The following is a 25,722-nucleotide window of genomic DNA, read 5'->3' as shown; positions in this document are numbered from 1 at the left end:
GAGTCATCTCCCTGAGGCTTGCCAGTGAATGGGCATCAGTGGCGGCTTTTCCAACAAAAACGCATTTGGTTTCAATTCTCTTTCGTAACAGAGACTAACCCTTAGCAAGATGGGGAGTATTAAGCTCCATTGTTCAGGCTGAGGAAGGCTGACTTGGGTGGCAGCGAGCTGAACAGTCTCTACTCTGGCAAAGAAAATGTCTGTGGGTAGTGAGCCTCATTCCCAAGCCTTCACAAAACAAAACAAAACAAACAAACAAACAATGCAGTTATAAATGCCAGTGAAAGAAAACCAAAGGATCAACTCAAATCACAGTACTGGGAACCGCCCACAAGGAATCTTCATTTGATTAAGTCAGAAGGTTTGTTTCTTAAATAATTATGTAATCCTTAAGGCATTGTTATGTAATATGGTCCTAGGGCAGAGCAAAGTATTTGGGAATATCTCTTCACTTGTATCCTCCCGTTCCCTCCCTCCCGCTTTCACCCTATTCCCCTCCCCTAGGTCTAAGACGGAGGGGGAATATCTCTTGTAGAGCCTTTGTATTAGCTTCAGTAATGAGAAAATGAATAAGCTTTTTTTTTTTTTTTTTTTTTAAAGATTTGGCAGCCTTAATATTTGAAGGCTTGTTAAGTGGAAAAGGTAGAATGGGACCCAACTTGAGTTCCTTTGCCAAATAAATTCCCCATGACACTGGTTGTTGTCTAACCAGACCCAGGTCTTTCCATCACTGCAGTGTTTCAAAGGCCGGGCCAGGCACATTTCCTTCTCTCCCTGACAGAAAGGAAGGCACGCTGGAGAAGCTAACACAGTGGAAGAATTCTGACGCACAAAATGTCCTAATGAAGCGTCCTTCGCAGTAACAAACAAACAAGCCCGAGGTGGGAATTATGTAACGCTATCTTTGACATTATTTAGAAAACAACAGGGGTGGGGGGTGGAAATGCCATCAGCCCTACGTTCCTCGAGAACATCCAATCAAAGGCTCAGGCGTGCTTCCTGGCTTCAGACTGGCTATAAATAAATTTAATAAGGATGAAAAAAGTCACTGCATCATTTACAGTCTCTCCACTCCAGCTGACAAAAATCCAGCCCAGATGTTTGTCCTAGGAGAGCAACAGTAACTGGGTATAACTCCCTCTCTAGTAAGAAGGCTCTAGAAAGAGCAGGCTTGGTTTGAAAAGAAAGGGAAAGGGTGCTGGCAAGGTGGGAGTGGACAAACCCTGGTTGATACTCACTTAACAGAGACACAGTACTTAATTTATGTTGTATATAGTACCCTAGTTTATTAGCCTCCCCCTTCTTCATCCCTCTTTTCAAAGCCACAGGGACTTGGCTAGTGAAGCCTGCAATGGTTGTTCCATAACCTTTGCTTTTAAATTAAACAAATGACCTCAGATTTTGGAGCAGTTGTTGACTCGGGGGGGGGGGGGGTAGTATGCCATTAAAGCGTGCCAGAAACAGATTTAATTGGTACACAGCCCCAAAAGTGTTCCAAAGAGCACGGGCTTCCCGCATATAGATTTCAGGGAACTTACTCAAAGGCCGCACAGCTTTGTCAGAATTTGAGATGTGAAACAGGCAGCTGAAAGAGTCCGTATCAAAAGGGTAAATTCAATTCAAGAGATATTAATCTGATTACCTAAGTACGGCTGCGAATCGGATATGGTCCATTGTGCGCTCTTGTTCAACCTGGACAGCTGGAGGAGCCAATGGCTTCCTTTCCCCTGACATATAATTAAGTTTTAAGAGCCGATCAAGTTACGGATACAGAGTTTTAAGAAATATTTCATTCAGGAGTGGCATTTACAGTACTTGCCTGTTGCAAGAGTCATTGTTCATCTTACTTCCTTGAGCCACGCTGGAGAGTGCGTGGATCAGGGCGGAGGGACTTGGTGTTTGTGTTTCAGGCTACAATAACCGCCCTCTGTGCACCTGCCTGGCGGAAAAACCAGTCCAGCCGCCTCCAAGACAAAAGAGCCCTGTTTTAAGTGCTGAAAACCCAGACATGAACTGACCCTGTCAAATTCCAGTTAGAAAAAAAAAAAATTCAATATTTTCATCCAATCCGAGAAGAGCCGGGTTTCCTTTCCTGGCCACACTGAGTTTGAGAAGAAGTGACTGGGCAACCTCTTTTCTCATGAGTCTCCTCGCCCTTCTAGATTCCTTCCCTGGAGGCGGAACTCACAGCCTGCTGCACCATCCCCCACCCCCTGGGGTCCAAACACATTTTCCACCTTTCTCTCCCAGACAACTCCCAATGCACTCTAAATTCAACCACAGAAGCAAACCTTTCCAAAGTAATGTATTACCAACTACGTGCCATAAATATGTCCCTAATCCACCCTTGTCACAAACTGCAGGTGCACCCACCACTGCAAGAATGCTTACCAGTAGGCCAAAGAGTCAAGACTATACTCTTCCTGGGTTCCTATTATGGTTCTTAATGTCAGTTGCTCAAAGGCCATGACGGACTTTAGATGATGTCTCTTGATGGCTCAGCTTCGACTCATACTAATTCATATTTAGGATAAACCACACTAAACTTAACTGATTAAGTACATCATCATAGAGGAAATGGTTTCTTGAAAAGCCTAAAAACCTACAAGAAGAACATTATGATGGGCAGATCTGGGCCTAGGGGTCCTGCTCAAACTATGGCACCAGCCAAGGACAATACGTGCAGCAAACCTCGAACTCCTACCCAGATCTAGCCAATGGACAGGACAGTTGAGTGGAGAGTGGGGACTGACTTTCACACGAACTCTGGAGTCCCGTATTTGACCAGGTCCCCTTGAGTCCCCTTGATGGGGAGGCCTGGTGGCACTCAGAGGAAGGATAGCAGGCTACCAAGAAGAGACTTGATACCCTACGAGCATATACAGGGGGAGGAGGTCCCCCTCAGTCACAGTCGTAGGGGAGGGGAGTAAGGGGAAAATGGAAGGGAGGGAGGAATGGGAGGATACAAGGGATGGGATAACAATTGAGATGTAATATGAATAAATTAATAAAATATATTTTTTTAAAAAAAAGAAAAGTCGGAAATAGCCAACAGTGTTTTCTTTAGGTTCCTTTGAAGGATTTTACCAGAGGCAATGGCTCAGGTAATAGATGAGCAACTAGAAAATGGAGGTTATTAACCTAATTTGAGAGCATGAGTTGGTCACAACACCAGAAATGATCTCTGAATTATGGTTCCCTACTTCTTTGAGTGGAGGGGGGGAAAACTAAATCATGGTTTTGACACACACGCCTGTAATCCCAGCACTCAGGAGGCAGAGCCAGGTATATTGCTGTGAGTTCAAGGCCAGCCTGGTCTACAAAGCAAGTCTAGGACAGCCAAGGCTACACAGTGAAACACTGTATCAAAAAACCAAAAAAAAAAAAAAAAAAAAAAAAAAAAGACAGTTATTTTGAGCTGCCATTGGTACTGAGGCCCTGGCTGAAAAATTGCTGTTGTTGTTATTGTTTTAAAATATGCTTATTGATAGATAGCTATACTTTCAAGGGTTAAGGTGTTTTTAAGACTGCTTCAAAAGTTACTCCAAACTCCAACCTGGAGGGGCAGGAAGACCAGGTGGTCAGCATTGGAAAGGCAGGTTCCATGACATAACCACTGCACCAGGATGTGTCTGGAGTGAGCCCAGAAACCAAGGTGCGCCTTAAAAAGCTAGCCAAGAAAAAAACGTTGCCCACCTCAGTGTCAGCTATTCTCAGCTACTCTGGCCAGTCAATTCTCAGGGAAGTATGGTGCTGGAGCACAGCCTGCCCCTTCACAAGTAGGTGTGACCAGTGACGAAGACAGTCTATCACATGAGACCCAGGGTGCTGCATATGCTCTGATGCAAAATACTAGCCAAGAAGTCTGTTTTCGTTTTGTTCTGATATTCTGTCATGGAGGCCCAAGCCATCACCACAAAGACCTACCTTTTCCCTCCATTTCTCCCTTAATAGCATTTACTTACTTATTGGCCAGGAAAACATGTGGAGGTCATAGAACAGCTTGGTTCTCTGCTTTTTTCATGTGGATCCCGGCAATCAGGCTCAGGCTGGCGAGCTTGGCAGCAAGTGCGTTTGCCTGCTGGGCTTGACCTCTCCCCCCAGTTCTTGGCAACTCATTAGGCACTGTACTACTGTACAACAGTGAGACCTAAATTGTTGCAGGTGTATGAACCCATTATCAAGCCTTCGTGTGTTTATCTCTTCCTGTCTAAAACAGCACAACACCTGACTGGCTCAGACATAAGGTTTAATTTCATTATGGGATTCAAAAATTCTAAGGCTCCAATTAGACAAGCTGACCATTAGAATTGGCCTTCTAGAGGGTAGAGCCAAGGCCAAAACTCACCTTGTTATCCTCTGAGCAACCAGCAAGCATTTTATATTATAGGTGCTCTCCTTTGAACGAATGGGTGGATTAATGAGCAAACAATTGAATGGGTGGATCCAATGCTCAGAGTTGGGGTTTAAGGCCAATGAGATGACACAGTGGGTTAAGGTGTCTGCTACCTGTTACCAAGCCTGACAGTCTGCAATCCACATGGCAGAAGGAGAGAACCAACCCCTGTAATTGTCCTCTGATCTCCACACACATGCTGTGACATGCACACCTCAAAAATAAATAGATGATAGATGGATGGATGGATAGATGGATAGATAGATAAATAGGTGGATGGATGGATAAAGTTGGGGCACAGTTTCACTCTTTTTGAGAAAGTATTCTTCAAAGAAAGCATGGGAGACTTGGACTTGACCTAATGCCAGGCATACAGTGAGATGTGGGAAGCAAACACTAGAGCCTCTTTCATTTAAAAATATCTTATTTCTAATGTGTTTTATATATAACTTAATTGCACAGTTGGTTGTGCTATGCTTTACAGATAATATGCTAAGTATTGATGGGTTGTAGATTCAAAACACAAAGATTGCTGCTTTGGATAACCAGCATAGTAACTGACAAGAAAGGTGCCAACTGCCTATAGAGGGACTGGTCCAGCCTGGGGTTGCTCATCATTACAGGATGAAAAGAGAAGCCTGCATGAGGCTCTGAGACAAATATAGCCCCTTGCTTTGTAAAGATGGAATACAACTCTAAAAAACCCTGATAAGGCCAACAAGTGGCACTTAGTGTGCCCGAGGGAAATGAGGGCCAGGGAAATTAAGCACCTTGCTTAGAACAGCACAGTTTGTGGCAGAGTTAGACCTTGGATCCAAGTCCTCTCATTTGAAATGCAATGTTCTGTCACTGTTAAGACACTCTCCTTTCTGAATATCTGTCAGCAGAGAGCTTTCAGGGTGGAGGTGAGCTGCAGGGAAGTGGCCTCAAGTCCAATGAAGCTTGGAGCTCAGCTCTGGCAACAAGACAAGTGAAACAGTATTTGCTGGACATGACAGCACCTTTGCATACTTGAGCTCACAGTGGTTGTGACTTCATGCACAAAACCTACTTAAGTTCAAGCCAGTCAAAATTCCCAGGATAGCTGGGCATGATAGCATAGGCCTTTAATCCCAGCACTTGGGAGGCAGAGGCAGGCAGATCACTGTGAGTTCAAGGCCAGACTGGTCTACAAAGTTAGTCCAGGACAGACAAGGCTACACAGAGAAACCCTGTCTTGAAAAAAAAAAAGTTCCCAGTATAGATTTGCGTGTGTGTGTGTGTGTGTGTGTGTGTGTATTGGGGGCTCACGAAGTCCCACTTGTAGATGAGGCACTATTGGTAACTGATGGCTTGGGGGGGGGGTCATCCATTTTCTTCAGGGATGTAAACTTAGAGAGAACACAATCCTCTACCCATCACATATAGGCAGCACCAGATAGACACAGTGTGTTTAAGAAAAAAAGGGAGTACATGAAGTTGGGAGAGAAAATTAGATAAGATAGGGAAGGAATTAGAGAGAATGGGGTGGGGGTGGGGGGTGAATGTATTTGATCAAAACGCTTTAATTAGATATATATGTGAAATTCTCAAACAATAGGAAAAAAAAACCCTTAGTATGAGAGAGTGGAACAATACCATAAAGATTCTAGGCTTGATCATATCACTGAAAAACAAAACAAACAAACATACAAACAAAACAAAAATTACCCTCTTAGTGCTTGGTACAGGGTCTAGTATATAATCAGTCACTTGACATAATTGTTGTAACCACTAGCAAAAGGAACTCGAGGCATGCATGTATTTATTTCTACAGTGTCATTTAGAACTTTAAATCATTTGCTCTTTTTCTCTTGCCTCCTAACAGTGAATTATAGGCACGCTGATATTATTTCTAACCATAAGGTGCTTTGACAAATGGATGGTTAGCTAAACTGTTGCTCTGTTTGAAGACAGGGACTCCGATAGCCCAGGCTGACCCCAAGCTCACTGCATAGCTCAGGATGACCTTGAACTCCTCCTGATCCTCCTCTCTCCCAGTTCCCAAGTACTAGAATAACAAGCATGAGCTACCAAGCCAGGCTCACATGATATTTTCAGAAGCCTACAGCACCAAATAAATCTCTGCTGAGCCAATGACATGGGAACTCAAAACTATACCTGGCCACTCAGGACCTTAGAAAGGCTAAAGGGCTTAGGGCTACCCTTACCCCAAAGGGACTTCCCCTGAAGAGATCAAGATTGGAGTTCCCCTGTTTCATTCCTATTACTCCTGGTCTGTATATTACTAGTTGAGAAATATCTTCCAACTACAAAATGGCTCGATTTCTCCTTCTTCTTCTTCTTCTTCTTCTTCTTCTTCTTCTTCTTCTTCTTCTTCTTCTTCTTCTTCTTCTTCTTCCTCTTCTTCTTCTTCTTCTTCTTAAACCTCTGCTTGGAGCACCAACCACCCTTTTCTTAGGAAGCACTAAGAATCCTTTAAGGTCCAACTGACATTCTCTCTTGCTGTAGTCTTCTTACAGAGCCCCATGCCCAAGCTAGGAGTGTTCACTTCACAGTCTCCTGAAACCTATGCCATTGTGGCACCAAAGTTTGGTTACTAGTCTGTCCCCTGCACACATCACTACCTGTGAGCTTCCTTATCAATCAGCAGAGACTTGAGAGCCTCTGTCTCAGATTCCTCTGCTAAAGGAGGGTCCCGTGCACTGTGTTTTCAGATACTGATCTCAGCACCCTGAGATCTGGTTACTGTCCTGCCAGGGCATTGTTCTGAATGTTGAACTATCTTCTGTATCCATGTGAGGATAAGGAATGCTCCCCAATTATGCCTGATTGGTTAATAAAGATGCTGACGCCTGTGACTGGGCAGGAGAGAGATAGGGGGAGGTGTTGAGGTTCCTGGGCTTGGGGTCTCTGATGGACCACGAGGGAGGAGAAGATATAGAAGAAGAGAAGGAGGAAAGATCTGGATAGGATGGACAAGGAGCACAGAGTCAAGGGAAGTGTGCTATGAGGACAGACTAATGCTGAAGCTGCTTGGGAGATTAGCAAGTGGTTGGCTTTTATGTGGGTTAAGAGTAGTAGGATTAGAATAGCTCAGAATATGCCCAGCATAGTGCCTACAGTTTAAGAATAAATCAGTCTTTCTGTGTCAATCACTGGGGAACTAGCTAGTTAAAGAAAACTGCTACTGTATTAATTTCCAATATTAATATTTACAGAATAAGTAATTCCTTCTACATTCTACATTCACCAGCACCTGTATAACACAGGAACTAATAGATCATAGGAATCTAATAAATGTCCTTAGGATATCACACCCTTGTGTGGGTGAGAGACTCTCCTTCAAAAGCTGAGTTGCTATACTCCTGCTCTTTCTGGTCTGGTACTTTCTCTGTACTGCCTGTGGCCATTCATCTTAGAGCTAGTGCTGACACACACTGAAGGATCTTGGGGGCATTTGAGATGTGTGAAGTTATTAGAAATTACAATGGTGGTGTCATGCCTTAGGCCTAAATCTCTAAGTGAAACTCATCGTCTTCTGCCTGAAGTGCCTCCTTCAGTCAGCAGACATTTGTTGAGTGACTGCTCTTTCCTGACAGTGCTCTTGTCTGTAGGAAACCAAGAGTGGATACATTTTTACCTTCATGGAACTTATATTTTTAATATCTTGAGGATAGGGCTTTCTTACTGTTTTACTATGATTTAGTGCTAGTGGCTCAGAAAGAAAGCTATTTTCCCAAGGCTCAGTTTGATCCCCAAAGGAAGAGCAGATTCTTCCTTTGGGTCGGGCTCTGTGTGTATCCCTGGTACTCAGTCTCTCAGGCACTGACATTTGTTTCCTGAGCTCAACCTTTAAAGGTATCAACTGCTAGCTGTATGTCTGTTATATCTTCGGGGGGCACCTTTTCCTTGTCAATCCATTTCTTATTATTAGAGTACATTATTTGTACAAAAGTGATTGTCTCGTGCCATTTTCACATTTGTTTATTTTGACAGAGTCTCGGTGGGTAGCCCAGGAAGGTCTTAAACTTCTGATCCTCCTGCCTCATCATCCTCACGTTGGAATTACAGGTATGCATCCTCACCCTCAGCTTGCTTTGACATTTTTTCAGCCTTATTCAATTACATATCATATTTACAAACAAAACTGTCTGCCCCATCAATTTCCTGACAACTTTGTCATTATCCAACTTTTATAGGTAGAAGGGATACTGTTAGGAAACATGGGTTCTCTTAGCTGTTTTTTTTTTTTTTTAAATGGGCCTAATAGATGGAAACAGAATTAAGAAAATCAACAGCAGACACAGACATGCACACTTGCGCATACACACACACACACACACACACACACACACACACACACACACACACTGCACTTAACTGATAATTCTGTCCTAAGCAGTTAATAGGTGATAGTTGATCATATACTATAGTCTGTTAATGTGCTTCTGTCATATGCCCCTGTATATGAGGCAAAGTAAGTACAGTTAGGATAAGGCCCATACCTACAATAACAATTAATAATTAAGACTGAGTAGTGAGCCGAGTGTGGTGGTGCATGACTTTAATCCTAGCACTCAGGAGGCAGAGGCAGGTAGATTGCTGTGAGTTCGAGGCCAGCCTGGTCTACAAAGCGAGTCCAGGACAGCCAAGGCTATACAGAGAGACCCTGTCTCAACAAAACAAAACAAAACAACAACAAAAAGACTGAGTAGTGAATTCTGAATAAGCAAAAGAGAACTCTCTTCTCCATGAAGACAAACATTAGGGCTGGTATAAGCATTAAAAAAAAAGGGGGGGGTGGTGGTGGTTAAGAGCACTGTCTGCTCTTCCAGAGGTCCTGAGTTCAATTCCCAGCAACCATATGGTGGCTCAAAACCATCTATAATGTGATCTGATACCCTCTTCTGGCCTGCAGGTGTAAATGCAGATAGAGTACTCATACAAAATAAATCATTAAAAAAGAAAAAAAAACAATGGAGCTGGAGGTAGTAGTGCACACCTTTAATCCCAGCGGAGGCAGAGGCAGGCAGATCTCTGTGAGTTCGAAGCCAGCCTGGTCTACAAAAGCAAGTCCAGAACAGCCAGGGCTATTATACAGAGAAACCCTATCTCAAAAAAACCAAAACCAAACCAACCAAAGAAAAATTTGGGTCAAGGAGAAGCCAGATAGCTGTTTGGTGTAAAATATTGTTTTTTCTATGCCTGCCCTAGCTCCTAAATAATGACACAGATCTTTATATTTACTAAAAGCTTCAAGCACTATAGCTGGGCAGATACTGAGTTAGAGCTTTGACCTGGCCTATTTTCCAGCCATGTGGCCAATTACTTGCCATCTTAGTCTTGCTCTGGCACCTCTTTGTTCATCTGTGTCCTCATGGTGACTCTCTGGTCCCTACCTGAGACCCCGTCTATCTTTCTGGGCCCCAGAAATCCTACCTTATGCTCTCCTGCCAAGGCTATTGGCTGTTCAGCTCTTTATTAACCAATCAGAAGGTGATGGAGAAGAATCTGGGACATTGAGACAGGAGATGCTTCATAAAAATGACAATGCCAGGACTGTAACCAGATCTCTGGGTACAGAAATCAACATTTGAATACAGAGTGCACAAAAGATCCTCCAACAGTTTGGGGACAGAAAGGAAATGTTTTTATTTTACTTTATTTTATTTTTTACTTAATCACAGTACACTGGTTTGAAGACGTAGGCTTGTGATAGTTAACTAATTCTAACCTGTCAAAGGGAAGGACACTGAGCATGGACAGGACTGAAAGAATGAGTACAGTCCTGTTATCAACCTCATCCTAACACAGATCCCTCCATTAGATGTTATGCTGCGCCTGAATAAAAGGAACCTGCTCCACGTCATGGGCCCTCATGAAAGGAAAAGAGCCCTGGGCATTTCATTTGTCATAAGACTTCTTAACTCCAGCTGCTTGGGTGAAAGGATAACTGATGCACCAAAATACTACGTCAACTGGACCAAGCAGTTCATAAGATCAAGGCTGAGTACAATGGAAAGCTAAGGTACATACATGAGAAAAATAAATAGAATGATTGATGTTTCTGATTATCTGACTCCCATATGATTTGACTATATTTTGACTCCTACTTACATATAGATAAGAGAATCGTGACTAAAGCTTTACAGAAGATCTTGGGAGATTAAAATGTAAACTTTGGAACCAGCCTCTGTGGGCTGGAGTCCTGGCTTCACAACTAACTTTGCTGCCATATAAGCACTAAGCCCTCTGTCTGTTAGATGGGATGCTGACATTGTCTTTCATAGAGTTGCTGTAAGGATTCTACAGGATAATGGCAGAACAAAGCCAGGTGCATGGTCCATAAATACTAGTAGCACTTATTCATGGGCTTGCCTTTTAAAAGTGAACTTTAGCAGCCTTCTGTTCTTGCTTTCAAGAGTCCCGAGACCTTCCAGTATCTATTCATCTACTCTATCCTAGCCTACAGGAAAAACCACTGATGATCTCCTGAGAATTCAGATGAAAACACCTGGTACCCGCGATGCTTCCCATAGAGATTCCCTGTACAAGCAATAAGCCTCAAATTGACCTCTGGACCAACACTATCCTATCTTGAAAGGCTCAGAACTTTGTAGACATATAAAGTTTTTGTTCTACCCAGATCAACTGAAACTCTAGGAATAGAAGCCCGGGAAAGTGTGTATTAATAAGCCTTCCAGATAAAGTTCAAGAACCACTAGAAGAAAGGTTCTGGTGGAGAAATGCAAGTACTCTATATTTTTTTATGGAAGGGCAGATCTTCTTGGGGGAAGTCCTTCACCTCCTTTGAGCATACAGCTCTGGAAGGAATGGACACAGGAGCTTGGCTTGGCTGTTCTTAGGACATACTGCCTGGCTGGACATTGGGACACTCCGCCTACTGATCCCAGCCAGTTCTGCGAGGGCATTCTAAAAGCACTTGATGTCACATTACAGCAGCAACTGAACAAAGCAGCTACTTTGCCCTTCTTGTTATCAGTCTGACCTACAGGCCTGCACCCTTGTACAGAACTCTCTGTGATGACCACCAATAAGGATCTCTTCTCAGAGATCCCTTCAAGCTGGAAAGCCTCCAGCATCCTACTATTCTCTTTGCCCCTGTTACATCTCTGCGGAGGCAACTGAACAAAGCTTGGTTTTGGTGGACCGAATTCCTTTGGTTTTCTTGACCCTGACAACCTTAACAAAACATGTGCAGATCCGGGAAACCAGAGAGTAAATTTTTAGATGGTAAGGAGATCTGAGAATAAGGGGCAGTACTTTCAGAACATTTATCCCAGAGCAAGGCACAGTGATGGATGCCTACAATCTCAGTATCTGGGAGGCAGGGGGAGGCAGGAGGCTCACAAATTTAAGGCCAACCTGGCCCACGTTGTAAAACAAAGCGAAGTCTTTGAACATAACTTTTACGTGTGGCTTTCCTGATTGTTTCATAACTGTTCTGACTGTACATAGTTTATTATAAATAACTAAAAGAAAGAAAAACAAACAAACAAACAAACAACAACAAAAATCCAAAGCCAAGTTTCTAAGTTGCCTTAGTGGGCAAAGGGGCTCCTCAAGCCTGGTGATGAATTTTATCCCCAGGACCCACATGATGGAGGGAAAGAACCACTCCCACAGGCTCTTCCCTGGCCTGCCCACATGTGTGTGTCACACACACACACACACACACACACACACACACACACACACGCATGCACACATACATACATAAAGAAATATAATTTTAAAAATGTAAACAAGACAAAACAAAAACCCATACATCCTGTCTCACAAAACTACCTCAAAGACTGTTCTCAATGCCCATCATCCAATGCGGCTGCATTACACCTGCGCTTCAGCTGTGTCTTCCTTCACCAAAGGAGTACAGAGCTCAGGGCTGGAAGCACTTCCTGGTGCTTGACTTAGTGCTCCCTTTCCCCTTTGCTCCTTCAGTCGTGGTGATTTTGTCTCCTCGGCCTCCTTGCTGAAAACCCTCAACTGGCTCCCCTCCCTCTTGAGATTTATGGCTTTTCTGACATTTGGAGTCTATGCCAATCTCCTCTCAACTCCGGTTTCCCTGCCTTACACAATATTTAGACTGTCTCTAGCTAAACACCACACATTTTTTGGTGCTTTTAATCTTTTTTTTTTTCTCTATAAATTAGACTTTTCATGGCATCTAAACAGTTGCTGGAAGTAATACAGGCAGATTCTAGAACGTAGGGAATGCGAGGCGCTGGCAAATGTGTGTACCCTTATGAAGAGAAACACATGAAACACCCTGCGTGTTGACATATGTCCGTGGCTTTGGAATAAAAAAACCGAACAAAACAAAACTGAAAGAGCACTGGGCCCTTTAAACATCTTTAGCCAGGATTCACTCCTAAGAAGCTGCAGGTTTCGTGGGAAGCATGGTGCCTCCGGCCTCTGGCACCACCCTTCCACTCACGTGTGGCCGTTGAGGCATTCATTCCCTTCTCTCCTTCATGCTTCCATCGCTTAGGTGGACTAAGACACTTATCATGTCAAGGCATCTTAGAGTACTATGGAAATGCTAATGCAAATGCTGCTGACAACCTCAAAATCACATGGGGACACCTGATGCTTTCAAAGCGCCGACTATAGCCATACGCCGTGCCGCCGGGTCGTGGGTATGGACCCGCTCCACCCATATCCTTGTCCACATGGACAAACCCAGGACTCCAGTGTGAGCTTGAACTCCAGAGGGCCTTGGAGTTAACATGTGGAGAGAGTTGGCTAACTTGACCAACCCACCCAAAAGTTTGTGGTTAATGGATTACAAATTTGGGTAATGCAGAACAATAAATCACAACTAAAATAATAAAGCTGAAAGTACACACAATTTAAGCAGAAACACCAGTGTTTTTTTTTTTTTTTTTTTTTTTTTTTTATCGGAAATGAAAGAAACCATTGATCATAGCAACTGTCTGAGATTAGCAGGGAGCCACATTTTCAAACATCCTGCAGTAAATCCAGAGCAGATCCAGCTGGAAAGCAAGAATGGAAATAAAACTAGAAAATTCATACCATGCTTTGAAGTCTGCTTCTTTCACAACCACGAGTCCCTGATTTGCCCCAACCATTCTGAGCTGCTTTTGCTTGCTAAATTTATTTTAAAAGACACACAAGCCACACACACTTGCATATAATCTTTCAAATGGACTCCAGCTTTTTGCAAGGGTGGCTTGTTAGGGAATTTGAATCCCAAAATACTTTCTCTTGCAAATGAAATCAGCCATCAATTCCCTTGACTGCAACAGGAATAGAAAGGCTTCCAGCATGAAAACTAAAAACCATTCTTGGTTCTAAAAAAAAAAAAAAAAAAAAAAAAAAAAGCATTTTATTTTTTCTTCCATTCTATCTTTGACCCTTCCATGCACTTTCCGGTTTTGGTTTCCATGTTCTATAATCAACCAAAGACTAGGAATAGAGATAGAAGATAGCAACATGCCAGATGGCAGAATGCTGGGACGGCAGGCAGCCCAGTAATGTCTTCCATCCCATGAAGCCACCTGGGACTCCTCAAGTGGGCCATGTCACCATGTTGAAAAGTAACTGCTACCCTCCTAACCTATCAGAAGAGAGCAAGTGAAAGGTGTGGGTTGAACAGAGCTTCAATCTTGATACTCTACATCAATGTCACCTACCAACCATGCTCCAGTATATGAGGACACTGCCAGCTCGGCTCAAATCCCAGGTCAGAACAGAATATGCACATATGGGCAGCTAGAACATTAGATCCTTTCCCTAATGATCAACATGGGGAAAGAGAGTCTCTGTGACTGAGGCCCAGCCACCCCTGGTCTCTTCAGTGGCTACAAGGAAGAACTGTAAGAGCCAGGAAACAGAAAAATTGCAATAACCAATGACTGAACTCTGACAGCTTACATCAGTTTTCACCAATAGAACAAAACCTGAAAAAGATGCTTTGAATGACAGTATCAGGCCTAGAATTATGGGAAATGTAAAACGATAAAAATCATTATTTTTATCCGGTCTCTTTTGGGAAATGACAGGTTGGACAAATAGAGCATTGTTGAAGTCTTTTCCAGCCCTGATATTACTGTAAGACACCAACCCACCAGTAGGATTTTAATTCTAATATACAAAGTGGGGCAAATGACCTCATCATCAAGGCTGCTCTAGTTAGCACGGACACTTTGGCCAACCTGCTACACACCCCTCTTTCTTACTCTGTATATATTTCTAGGCTTGTCTGTCCCTTATTTTTGCATCTCTTGCATACAAACATATACACAATCAGAAGTGTATGTAACCCAGAGAGTGAGAAACACACTGGGATGAGGTGACTGCAACATCTGTAAGTTTGCATGAGCCCTGAAAGTTCTATTTTCTTAAACTAATGAGATAGTTTGTGAAAGGCAGCTGCAAAATGCCAAATATTTAAATGTGTCCTCTTATTCCTTTTTAAGGCACAAGCTATAGGGCAGGAGTAGGATGGGAAAGGCCTTGGCCTACGGGGTCCACTCCTCCTTTCTTTGGCCTTCCCACCTAGGAGTTGGGTAACTCAACACTGGAATGAAACCCCAATGCAGGAACTCACGCGGTGGACCCAAACTGTGAACACTGGGTGTGCTTCATCCAGACAGCAACCCAGGCACAAACTGAATAAGGCAGAAGCAGCACCACAAAAACAAAGAGCTCTCAACCCTACAAACACTGGGAGGGCAACAGCTGGTCAGCTGAGATTAAAGGAGCATGAGAGCAACTCCCATCTCCTGACTTCTCCTCCCCCATAGCCATCCTCCTAGCCAGCCAGGACTACTTTTATAGCCCTGTGCAGATGACCTTGTTCCAGCTAAGATAGGGGCTCCTTTGATCTCAGCAGGGGATGCTCTGGGCCTGCAGCTGGCAGATATTAATAGCACAGGATCAGCTTGGGCAGAAGAGATGGCTCAGTTGGACCAGGTCACTTGTAGTCCCTTCTCTGCATCAGAGTAGAAGGGGACTTCATTTCCCAAAGCAGCCCCTGCTGGGTGCTTCTCTCAGGTCAACCCAGATCATTTTATTGCTGGCTGCTCCTGGCTGCTTGCTCTCACCCCACGACTGGTTTCAAGTGAACACTGTTTAAGCAGGGGCCTCTGCTCTGCAGCTGAAATCCATTACAGGACCCTGTAAACCAGAAGAGCCACCCGGGGCTGGGGGTTTCCCTTCGGCAGAGCTGCCTCACTATGTCAGGACTGAAAAAGACGTGAGCAATCTTTTTTTCCCTCCAACTCCCATCAGACAGAAGAAGAAACTGAGCTCCAAAGTGGCTAAAAGATCTCCCCGTGCTTGTTAGTGACCACATAGGCAAGGTGACCAAATAAAGGGCTGAAACCCCCGAGCAGTATATTCTATTTTATGTTATATATTTCACATCTCCTTCAGAGGAACTTAGGGACCATTGCAATAGATTTGAGCAGGAATGAATGTTCTAAGAACTGTCTGAAGGTCTGGGGATAGACCATCACTGTCTCATGAGTAATAGGTAAAGTAAGTGATTTTTCCCACAGCCAACATCTGCTCCTTTTAACTCCCTGGTAAGAAATTCCATTTTTGACTTTGGGAAAAATATTTCTTTGTCTTCGTTACCTGTTCAGCTATACCAGAAACATACCTTTAAAAAACGAAACAGAACAAAACAAACAAAAAACCCCCAACCCCTTCAATTCCCACAAGAACAGTTAGTTACCTAAGGATGAGCTAGGACCTCCCTTTGCTGTTTATTATTTTCCTGTTGCCATTACATTAGAGTCCAAAGCCATTTCTTTCCATTTTGTTATACTTGTTTGCTTAATATAAAGCAGGAAGCCAAGGAAAAGACATCCACTCATTTTCAAATAAAGAAGGAAGACAGTCTCTTCTGATTTCCTCAGAGCTGAACAAGTGTGTGTGTGTGTGTGCGTGTGTGTGTAGTGTGCACAGGTATGGTTTGTGTGTTTTGTGTGTGGTGTACATATGTATGGTTTATGAGTGTTTGTGTATAGTGTGATGGTTTGTGAGTGTGTTTGTATGTAGTGTGTGTATATAGTATATTGTGTGTGTGTGTGTGTGTGTGTGTGTGTGTGTATGTTTATGTAGTAACAATTTTTAGTGACATACCTAGGCAGAGTGCTGGTCACTATCTTCTGTAGTTCACTTAGTATCTCCTTACTGCTTACAGTATGCTTACAATTTTTCTTGGTCACTGTGATAAAACGTGGACACAAGAAAGAGTACAGCATATCTGTGTCTCTAAGACTCTGGGAGTTTAAGGCTGGTTCTATATGTCAGTGGTAAAGCGCTTGCTGTTATAATATGCACATGGCCCTAAGTTTAATCTCTAGCACCAGAAAGAACTACCTAGCAATTTGCTTGTAAGATACATGAAAAGTTAGCCTTTTTTAGAGCATTTCTTTACATATCCTCTAAAGTGGATAGGACACTGAGGGCAAACACAGCAAGACCCATAGTACAGGCCAGGAAGTTCTTTCTATGCAAGAGGTGGTCTTTGAGCCTGGAGGCATGGCCTTGAGAAGAAGGGTAGGAGGACAAAGAGACAGAAGGAGGGCATCAAAAGATTGAGTACTTGACTTAGACATTTTATTCAAGGACTTAGTGGGTTGACCGGCAAGGAGAGGGCTGACCCCAAAGGGTTAAGAAGGATTAACCTTATCTAGTGGAGTTCTAGAAACTGGTCCACTCGAAAGAAAAATACTGGTGATTTTTGCATTTGCTGACCCCCATGTTGTATTACATGGCTGTTACAATAAACCCCAAATCCCTGAATATTTTCCAATTGGCACACTTATTTCTGCTCATCCTCAGAAAAGACAAGCCTCAGCATTTTGAGTAGGAGGGAGACATCCTGGAAGGAGGCCAAACAGCAGAAGAGAAACAGGTCTTACAGGGTTTATCACGATGAGCCAATTACGAGTTTTAAGAAATCATTTGATCACAACACAAATCACAAGGAGAGTGAAGGGACACATGAGAGATATATTTGGAAAGAAAGCTAAAGCTGGTTTGATGAGAGGAGTTGAAGAAGCGGTAAATTCTGGCTTGCTCAGGTTTTCAGCTCAGGTGGCAGGAGGCTGACAGACCACTGAAGGCAGAAAGAAGGGACACAGCACTTCACAGCTCTCGTGAATACGTCAGTAGTTTTCACTCTAATGACAACACCAAGGACAGCAGACATGTGGGGCTTCCAGCCTAAGACTAAAGCAGCGTTGCTCCAGGAAGACCACCTGGCCAGGCAGTCAGGAGCCTAAGCAGGCCTGAAAGTCCCCTGTAGTCCATGGTGACCAATTCTTCTCAGAAAGGAGGAAGGGAAGATGGGTCTGGAAGAACTGTGTGCATCTGCTCAGGCCCAAAGCATTGTGTCCCAAATTCAACTGCAACTAAAAGAGCTCAGAAATGTCAAGGGAGGACTTTCACCAATATTAGAAACCACCTTCTGACTGCTGATGCAGTTCCCTGCTTCAAGGCTCACCGCCTACAAGGTCCCAGCCAGTCTGACCTTTACTAGTAGGAGGTGGCAGAGAGAACAGGCAGATTTACCACTGTGGAGACTTCGCCTCGCTCCTTCCTGTAAAGCTGATCAGGAATGTCATACTGCCAGTACATGGGACCACTGCACACTCTGAGGCAGCCCAGAGGGTGCTCAGTACAAATAAAAGGTGAGGTCGAAACGGGACCACTAGCAACGGCGATGCTGGAGCATCGGGTCTCCGGAACAGTCAGTCAGCGACTGGTTAGGGAGGCGCCACAGCGGGTGACAAGGCTCATCTATCTAGGGGAGATGATGGATGTGTGTGAAGATGACTCAAAGGGAACTCACTCAGGGACAGCAAAAGACAAGAATAGATCAGGTGCCCCGCAAGATGTCCAGGCCTAAATCACCAGGCTCCAGCAGGCTGCACTGAGCAGGGTCCAGTAGCCATGTCTCCCAGCTCCCAACAGGAGGCAGGAGGCTGTGTGTCAGTGTCAAGTTTCAGTCTCCCCAGGACAGATCCTTTACCTTCAGACGGGGACAAATCATCAGCCGGAGACACCAGGTCTGCTTGAGAAGGGAGGGCTCCACTCAGATGGGTCGTAATTTGATTCGTCAAGATAACCTGTGAACAGACAGGGGGAATGGAGGGGGTGGGGATGGGGGGGGAGAGAGAAGACCAAATTAATTATTAGAGCTATCAGAAGCCAGGCTGTGGGTTTAGAAGAGTGATAGAGCCAGGTAGGAAAACCCCAGTTCCAACTACCACCAGCTTATCTTCAGGCAGGGCCTATCGTTATTCAAGACCCAGAAAGCAGAAGGAGGTGGGCTTTCTTTGGGGCTTAAATGGCTGATGGATCCTTCTCAAGTGCCAAGCAAGCTGAGAAGTGCTATAATATTAGCGAAAAGCAGAGAGCGGGTCAGAATGAAGATGCACCCGTGCACATTTTATGACATTTATCGGCTTTGAAAACTATGTCCCAAATCTAAGATATTGCTGGCACTGGTCTTAAAGTGGTCATTTAAAGACTGGAGGCCAGTGGCTTCTTTCCGTTGCCGCCAACGCCAGCCCGGCTTTATTTCCACGTGTATGAAGCAGGAAGGAGACTCATCTCTAAAAGAATAGCAGAGGCTTCTCTCAAATTGGTTGATGCAGCAAAAGGAGTGCAGTTTCACTACGCATTTAAGACATAAGCTAACATGATTTTATTAAAAAGTAAAGTCAATAGCACTTAAAGCTCCCGGAAAGGACTCTAAATTACGTAGCTCACATTGCCCAATGCTATACAATGCTCTTATGTTTGGTAAGTCAAAAACTTCCTTTTCCTTAAAAATTTCCATAAGTAAAGTCTATTCCACTAACAATCTGAAGAGACAGTAATATGCAGATTCTCTATTAGGAAATTCCAAGAATTTGAAAGTTCTGGGTGAGGTTCCCACCATGAGTAGGAACCACTGGACAGACACCTTGGTCACATGAAGGGAGCATCCCCCTGCGCACAGTCAGTGCTTGGAACGAGTATCTAACAGCACCACCTCAGTCAGTCCTGATGCTTAGCTTTTGGGCTTGCCATCTTGATATGAACAGAATAATCTCCTTTTTAAATTAACTTCTCGTGGTGCTGGGGACTGAACCAGGGGCTTTGTGAATGCCAGGCAAATGCTCTGCCTCTGGCTACACTGCAAGGCTACACTGCGTTATCTGGCTTTTCTACCTCACCGCCATGTCAACTGTCTCTAGAATAGACCGGTGGCACATACAAATCTTGAACCAATGGTGGCTTCATTGAAGGGTAAGGGAGGAGTAGGATGACAAGGTCAGGCTAAGACTGAGGGGCTCTGTAGCAGAGACAAGTTCTTAGGGTCATGATTGTCAGGAGATGCAGAGTCTTCGGCTACTCTACAGACTTTCTAGGAGTGCGGATCAGGCTGTCTAGGAGCGCACACAGCATTTGCCCCTCTCGTACCTCATATTCTTCTGCCTTGCTGCTTCTCACCTAGACTCACACTCATACGGGCTGTCTGCAGAAAACATGCCTGAAAATAACAACTGTTCCTGTGAAAGAGTATAGATCAAAAAAAAAAAAAAATTCACCTCTCACTTAATAGTAGATAGCATAAACGTCAGAGTACAGTAACGCTGAATTCAAATTGTGACTTTGACACTCTGGGCCATGGAGAAGTCACTACGCTGCCGAGCCCCGTGTTCTACAGACAAAATAGTATCTATCTTACAGAATTTTTATGTGGACTAAGTGAGGTAATCAACATAAGGTACTTAATGGAAAGCCTGGTACTAAGTAAATGTTCACTAGCCAGAGGTCAGTGCAGTTTCCTTAGCAGGATGACATGGACGCTAATGACACATGCTTCAGACAGACATTGGTTCTTAGTTCTAATAACCGAACATAAAATCATACCAGGAATTAGTTTTTTGGCAGATCATCCTCCCTACACTTAGTCTTTTTTTTTTTTAAACTAACCCCAATTTTTGTTTAGAAAGGACCTTGAGAAATGGCTCTGTGACTAAGAGCACTTGTTGGTCTTATACAGAACCCATGGTGGGTTCCCAACACCCACACGCCAGCTCTCAACCACCTGCAACTCCAGCTCAGGAGATCTGTTGCCCTCTTCTGGGTGCTGCCGGAACTGTGGGAATAATGTGCACAGAGCGCATGCAGGCAAAATGCTCATAGATAGAAAATAACATATTGAATATTTTTTAATTATGTTAAAAGATTGCAATATGAAAGATAATGAGATGGAACCAATCCAGTCAGACACTGATAATAATATGCCCCTTATCTACCAAAGAGCAAAGTAATGTATGGTCTAGTTTTTTTCTATTTGTTTTTTTAATTGTGACTTCTGAGAAGCCTGATATATACATCTTGATTTTGTTTATTTAAGAATGTATTACTATATATTCTTTGTACAAAGTGATGAGTTTCATAATAAGATTTTCTTTTTTTTTTTTCCTCTAAAATTTACTTATTTCTTTTGAGAGACAGTTTCACTATGTAGTCCAGGTTGTTCTGGAATTCATTATGGAGATCAGGCTGGTCTCTTGAGAGCTGGTGTTAAAGTGTGTGACACCAGGCCTAGCCCAGTAATAGTATTTTCCTTCAAGTATCTCATTGGCCATGCTCAACACCCTCTGATATGCTAATTGCTCAGTCTTCTGTAGACATGAAGGCTGTTTCCTCTGAACTATTTCAAGGTTATTTTTAGTTGGTTAGGAACGTGACAATGAAGAGTGAGCTTTCATGTTTGTGGGATTCTCTCAGATGATGGCAATGTGGCAACAGTACATAAAACAATAACTTCACTGAATATAGCAAAGCCTGCCGCCATATACACTGGGTCATCAAGAGGAAAGGGAGCCGTGTGGCTTCTCCAGAAAGGTATAGATTACTGTGAAGGCAACAGCTAAAATATTTCCCCATCACTCTCTTTCAACTTTGGTTTTGTAACGGAAACATACTGAGGAGATGCCTTCACTGTATGGAACAGATTACAGTCTGCAAATCTCCTGTAGGCTACAGATGGCTTCAAAAATACCTGTTCTGATTGAGGGGCGCAGCTCAGTAGCAGAGCACTTGCCTCAGATGTGAGAGGATCTGGGTTGGATCCCTACCCAAGGAAAGGCTGGATGGGGAGAGGAGAAAGGAGAAGGGAAGAAAGGAAAGCACATTTCCATTGAAAGAGTAGATGGAGAAGAAAACTAGCCCCCGCCCCCAAGTGGCTCAGCTGATTATCTTTCCCTTGTTATCACGGGCCTTAAAGCAGAATCACTGAAGGCATCCACTGCCCGGAAAGAAACTCGGGGGCTGGCTAATCACACCATCTCATGGAATTGTGTGGTTTTCTAAATCTGTGTTTAGTAAAGTGATGGAACAGAAACATTCCCAAAAGCATCAATTACAAATAATCACAGCTTGGACAGAAGCCTACAGATGTGTTTTTCTCTGAGGCAATCTGGAGATGTGAAAACTATGCTCTTAAAATAACTTATAAAATACTACTACAGAGTTATAAACAGGGTCTTAACACTGTCTGGTTTCTGAAAATGAGTTCCGACTGGCACTTCAGAGGGCTTTTCCTAAACTCTGTTCTACTAGAATAACTGGGGCTCCTGATTCAACATACATTTGTATGAGAGCAGTTGGCACAGAGGTTTAAGACTAAGGCTTTGGAATTAGACAGACTGGGTGCAGATCTAGGCTCCACTGTTTCTAACCTACATGATACTGGCCAGTATCATAAGCTTTCTGGAGGTGATAATACTTTACTCCCAGGAGGTTAAGGATTAGACTAGATGATTTATTTAAAGTCTGTAGCACAGCACTCAACCTATGGCAAATAGTACCCCCATCACTGTCCTTAGCTATCCTTTGCTGATTTTGCTTTGTTTGTTTGGAAGTCTTATGTCCAATTTGCATAGTAGCTTGTTAGTATGTACAGTGTGTATTCCTTGTATATGTTAAGAAAAAAATTTAAAATACTTTCTCATCTTAAAAAAATTACAAACAAAAGTCTGGATCTCCTTTGTAGAACATATTATTTACTGTCGACAAAGAACATACATTTGCTATTTATATCTTTAAAAGCAATAAAACTTTAATTGAAAGTGCATCTGTTATTTTCACCATTTCCTTAAAAGCATGGCTAATTGAAACCATGGCATATGCACATCACCATCAACTCTAACTACAAAGCCAGAGGGGGACTCCTGGGCAAAAGGGAAGATAAGGGATTTAATGATCATGATTTCATCTGAAATCAGGAAGAGACCGAATCCGGCTCAATGTTTACTTAGGAGAATACCATCCTTCTACTGAGGACACGGACAAGGGGCCCTGCAAGTTAGAGAGTAACTACTGTCTTGACTCAAATTTTCTTGTTTTTTTTTTTTTTAACACTGTGTTGGTTATGGGATGCATAAAAAAGTACATTTGTACACAAAAGACATCCTCATATAATGGAGCATAGACCATGAGTCCCAGTGCTAATACTCCCAACACAAAGAGGGGGACATTTCCTTCAAAGACACGTCCCCATGCTGTGTCCACCATGGCTCTAGGAATGAACCTGACCAGGGTAGTGAGAAGATGAGTAAGAGACAGACAGATGGGCACACGGACAAAAAGCTGGGATACGGTGGCCTGGGCTCTCAGCTGGGGAAGCCACAGCACCTCAGAATCTCACTGTGTTTATTATATAGAGCTGAACAGAGAGGTAGAGTTATTGAACACAGCTGAACAAGGACATGGGGTTTTTACATATAGATAAACAGGGAGACAGAGTTTATGGAGTATAGCTGGATGAAGGGTACAGATTTATCTAATCTCTGTAGGAGCAGTCTCTGTGTGAGACCATTCTTCACGCTGTAAGTATCTGTGGAGAGAAAGCTATGGTTGGTAGTTTCAGCACACACTGCCAACACTAGCACTTGGCCTCCTGAGGAAGGCTCTGCCCTCCCTCTGAACCTGAGGCTATGGGGTCCTTGACATGGTCATATTTACTCAAGACTTCACTCACTCAGGGCTCCCTCTGTCCTCCACAGTCAACGTTCCCCGTTTATTCTTGAGTCATCTTCTATGAATGCATCCTATCCATCTTTTTGTGCACCGTGGCCCAATGCCTCTGAGTGGACAGTTTAAGGAAACGACGAACTTCTCTAGAAAGAGAGTAAATTCAAGGTAGAGACTCATAAACAACACAACAGGTCCTGCTATCACAGAGAAGACTTGGATATTAGAGAAAAGAGATGAGAACTAGTAAGAGAGATGGCTGGAAATCATTTAAAAACGTGCGTGCATGTGTGTGTGTGTGTGTGTGTGTATAAACAAAAATATGACTCATTATCATTAAGTATCAAAAAGGCAGCTGTCAAATGGTTTGATATCAGAGGGTGGGAGCAGAATAAGCTGACAATCAGGTCATGAGACTTGACATCTAAGCGTGTATGAGCCCAGTGCAGACCACCTGCCTTTATTTAGTCACACTATCTTTAGTGCAAAGCTATATTCACACCATCCTCTAGGTTAGTGACTCTGGTCCAGAATAAATTCTGCTTTAGTGGGCCACATAAGTGTCTAGTTTGATCTACCCCACATTGAAGAGTGAGAAGTATGAGTGTTGGGGTTTCCATGAGGAGCCACCAAGTGTACCATGGCCCACCATGAGTACCAACATCAACTGGAAAGAACAGAATGGAGGACTGAAGGGCCCAAAGGCATAGCCTTTGACAGACGAAAGGCCCTTTACTCAGCTCTTAGAAGATAACAAAAAAGGCATAGAGTCTGTAGTCAGCTGGGGTAAAACAGGTAGAATGTAATATCTGGCCTTGTTTAGCAGCAGAAGAAATATTAATGGTCAGCAAACTAGTAACTTAATATTTATAAGTCAATTAAATATTTCTTAATTCTTTGAGCATTTCATTCAATGCATTTTGATCGCATTCATCCCCCAACACAATCCTTCCTGATCCACCGCAACCTTTCTCCTCCTCCAACTTTGTGTCCTTTAAAAAAATTTTTTTTCAAAGCAGCTGACCTCAATTTGTGCTGCTTGTATATTCCTGGGTGTGGGGCCATCCACTAGAGCAAGATGGCTACCAGAAACCAACCTCTTAAAGAAAAATGGTCCTTTTTCTCCCATAAGACTTCATTAGCTCTTCAGGGAGGGGTGGGGATTGTGAATTCCTTCTCCCTCCACGCTACAATGTTGACTGGTATGATAATGTACAGGTCTTGCACAGGCAACTATAGCTGCTGTGAATGCACGAGCACAGCCGTCCTAGCATGGTCAGAAGACACCATTTCACTTTGGTCTTCCCTGGCTTCTGATTCTTACAAACTTTCTGTCTCTTCTTCTGCTATGGGCTCTGGAACTCAAGGAGGGACCGTGATATAGAGAGATGCCTCATTTGTGGGTGAGCATTCCACTGACACTGATTCTCTGCACTTTGACCAGCTGTGAGTTTCTATATTAACCACTATCCAATGCACAACAAAACTCTTCAGATGACGTCTGAGAGTAGCACTAACCTACAGGAAGGGAGATACGAGCTTAGAGAACAGTTTGATACTATGCCCATTTAGTGAAAGCTGTTGATAGCTCCCTTGCCCCCAGTGGCCTGTATATCACCTTACAGTACTATGAAAGCTATCGTAGAGTAAACTTCCTGGTCAGTACTAACTTTAGTTCTCTACATCCTATGAACAGTGTGTGTAGCGTCTTCAGCAACAGAGTCTTATCAACAAGTTGTCTGCTAAGGCACCTAAGAGCAATAGCAATACCTTGTATTGTTTGGGGGGAGTCTCTAGGATACCTCTGATCAACAATTTGAGGGGAGAGGCCCCATATCTTCCACTGAGATTTTTGTTTGGCTTCTGGGATGAGCATAATCCCCTGTGTACATTAACTACATCTCTCTCTCTCTCTCTCTCTCTCTCTCTCTCTCTCTCTCTCTCTCTCTCTGTCTCTCTCTGTCTCTGTCTCTCTGTCTCTGTCTCTCTCTCTCTCTGTCTCTCTCTGTCTCTGTCTCTCTCTCTCTGTCTCTCTCTCTCTCTCTCTGTCTCTCTCTGTCTCTGTCTCTCTCTCTCTGTCTCTCTCTCTCTCTCTCTGTCTCTGTCTCTCTCTCTCACACACACACACACACACACACACACACACAAAGGTTATAAAATAGTAGGCTTCCAAAACAAAAAAGACATCACGAATATGATGAATGCTATCATTAGCTTTGTGTGGGGGCAAGTTAGAGACAGATTTTATTTTATCATCTCTCCTTTCCACCGAGTGAAGTAGTCACCGGCCTGAGTTCTACAGTGCA

At 43.5% G+C, this 25,722-nt stretch overlaps 1 protein-coding gene across 1 annotated transcript in view; it reads right to left on the bottom strand.

Annotated features, from left to right (window-relative positions):
* The window catches only part of Rad51b (RAD51 paralog B), a 507,656-nt gene that overhangs the window by 137,664 nt on the left and 344,270 nt on the right, over positions 1-25,722 (bottom strand). The window contains exon 7 of the mRNA XM_051148369.1: positions 18,411-18,507. Within this exon, the coding sequence (XP_051004326.1) occupies positions 18,411-18,507 (97 nt within the window). The remainder of the gene's footprint in view (positions 1-18,410; positions 18,508-25,722) is intronic.

Source organism: Acomys russatus, chromosome 1, assembly GCF_903995435.1.
Source record: "Acomys russatus chromosome 1, mAcoRus1.1, whole genome shotgun sequence".
NCBI classification, from domain to species: domain Eukaryota; kingdom Metazoa; phylum Chordata; class Mammalia; order Rodentia; family Muridae; genus Acomys; species Acomys russatus.
Note: the sequence above shows the minus strand (reverse complement) of the source record. Positions and strands in the feature narration are given on the sequence as shown.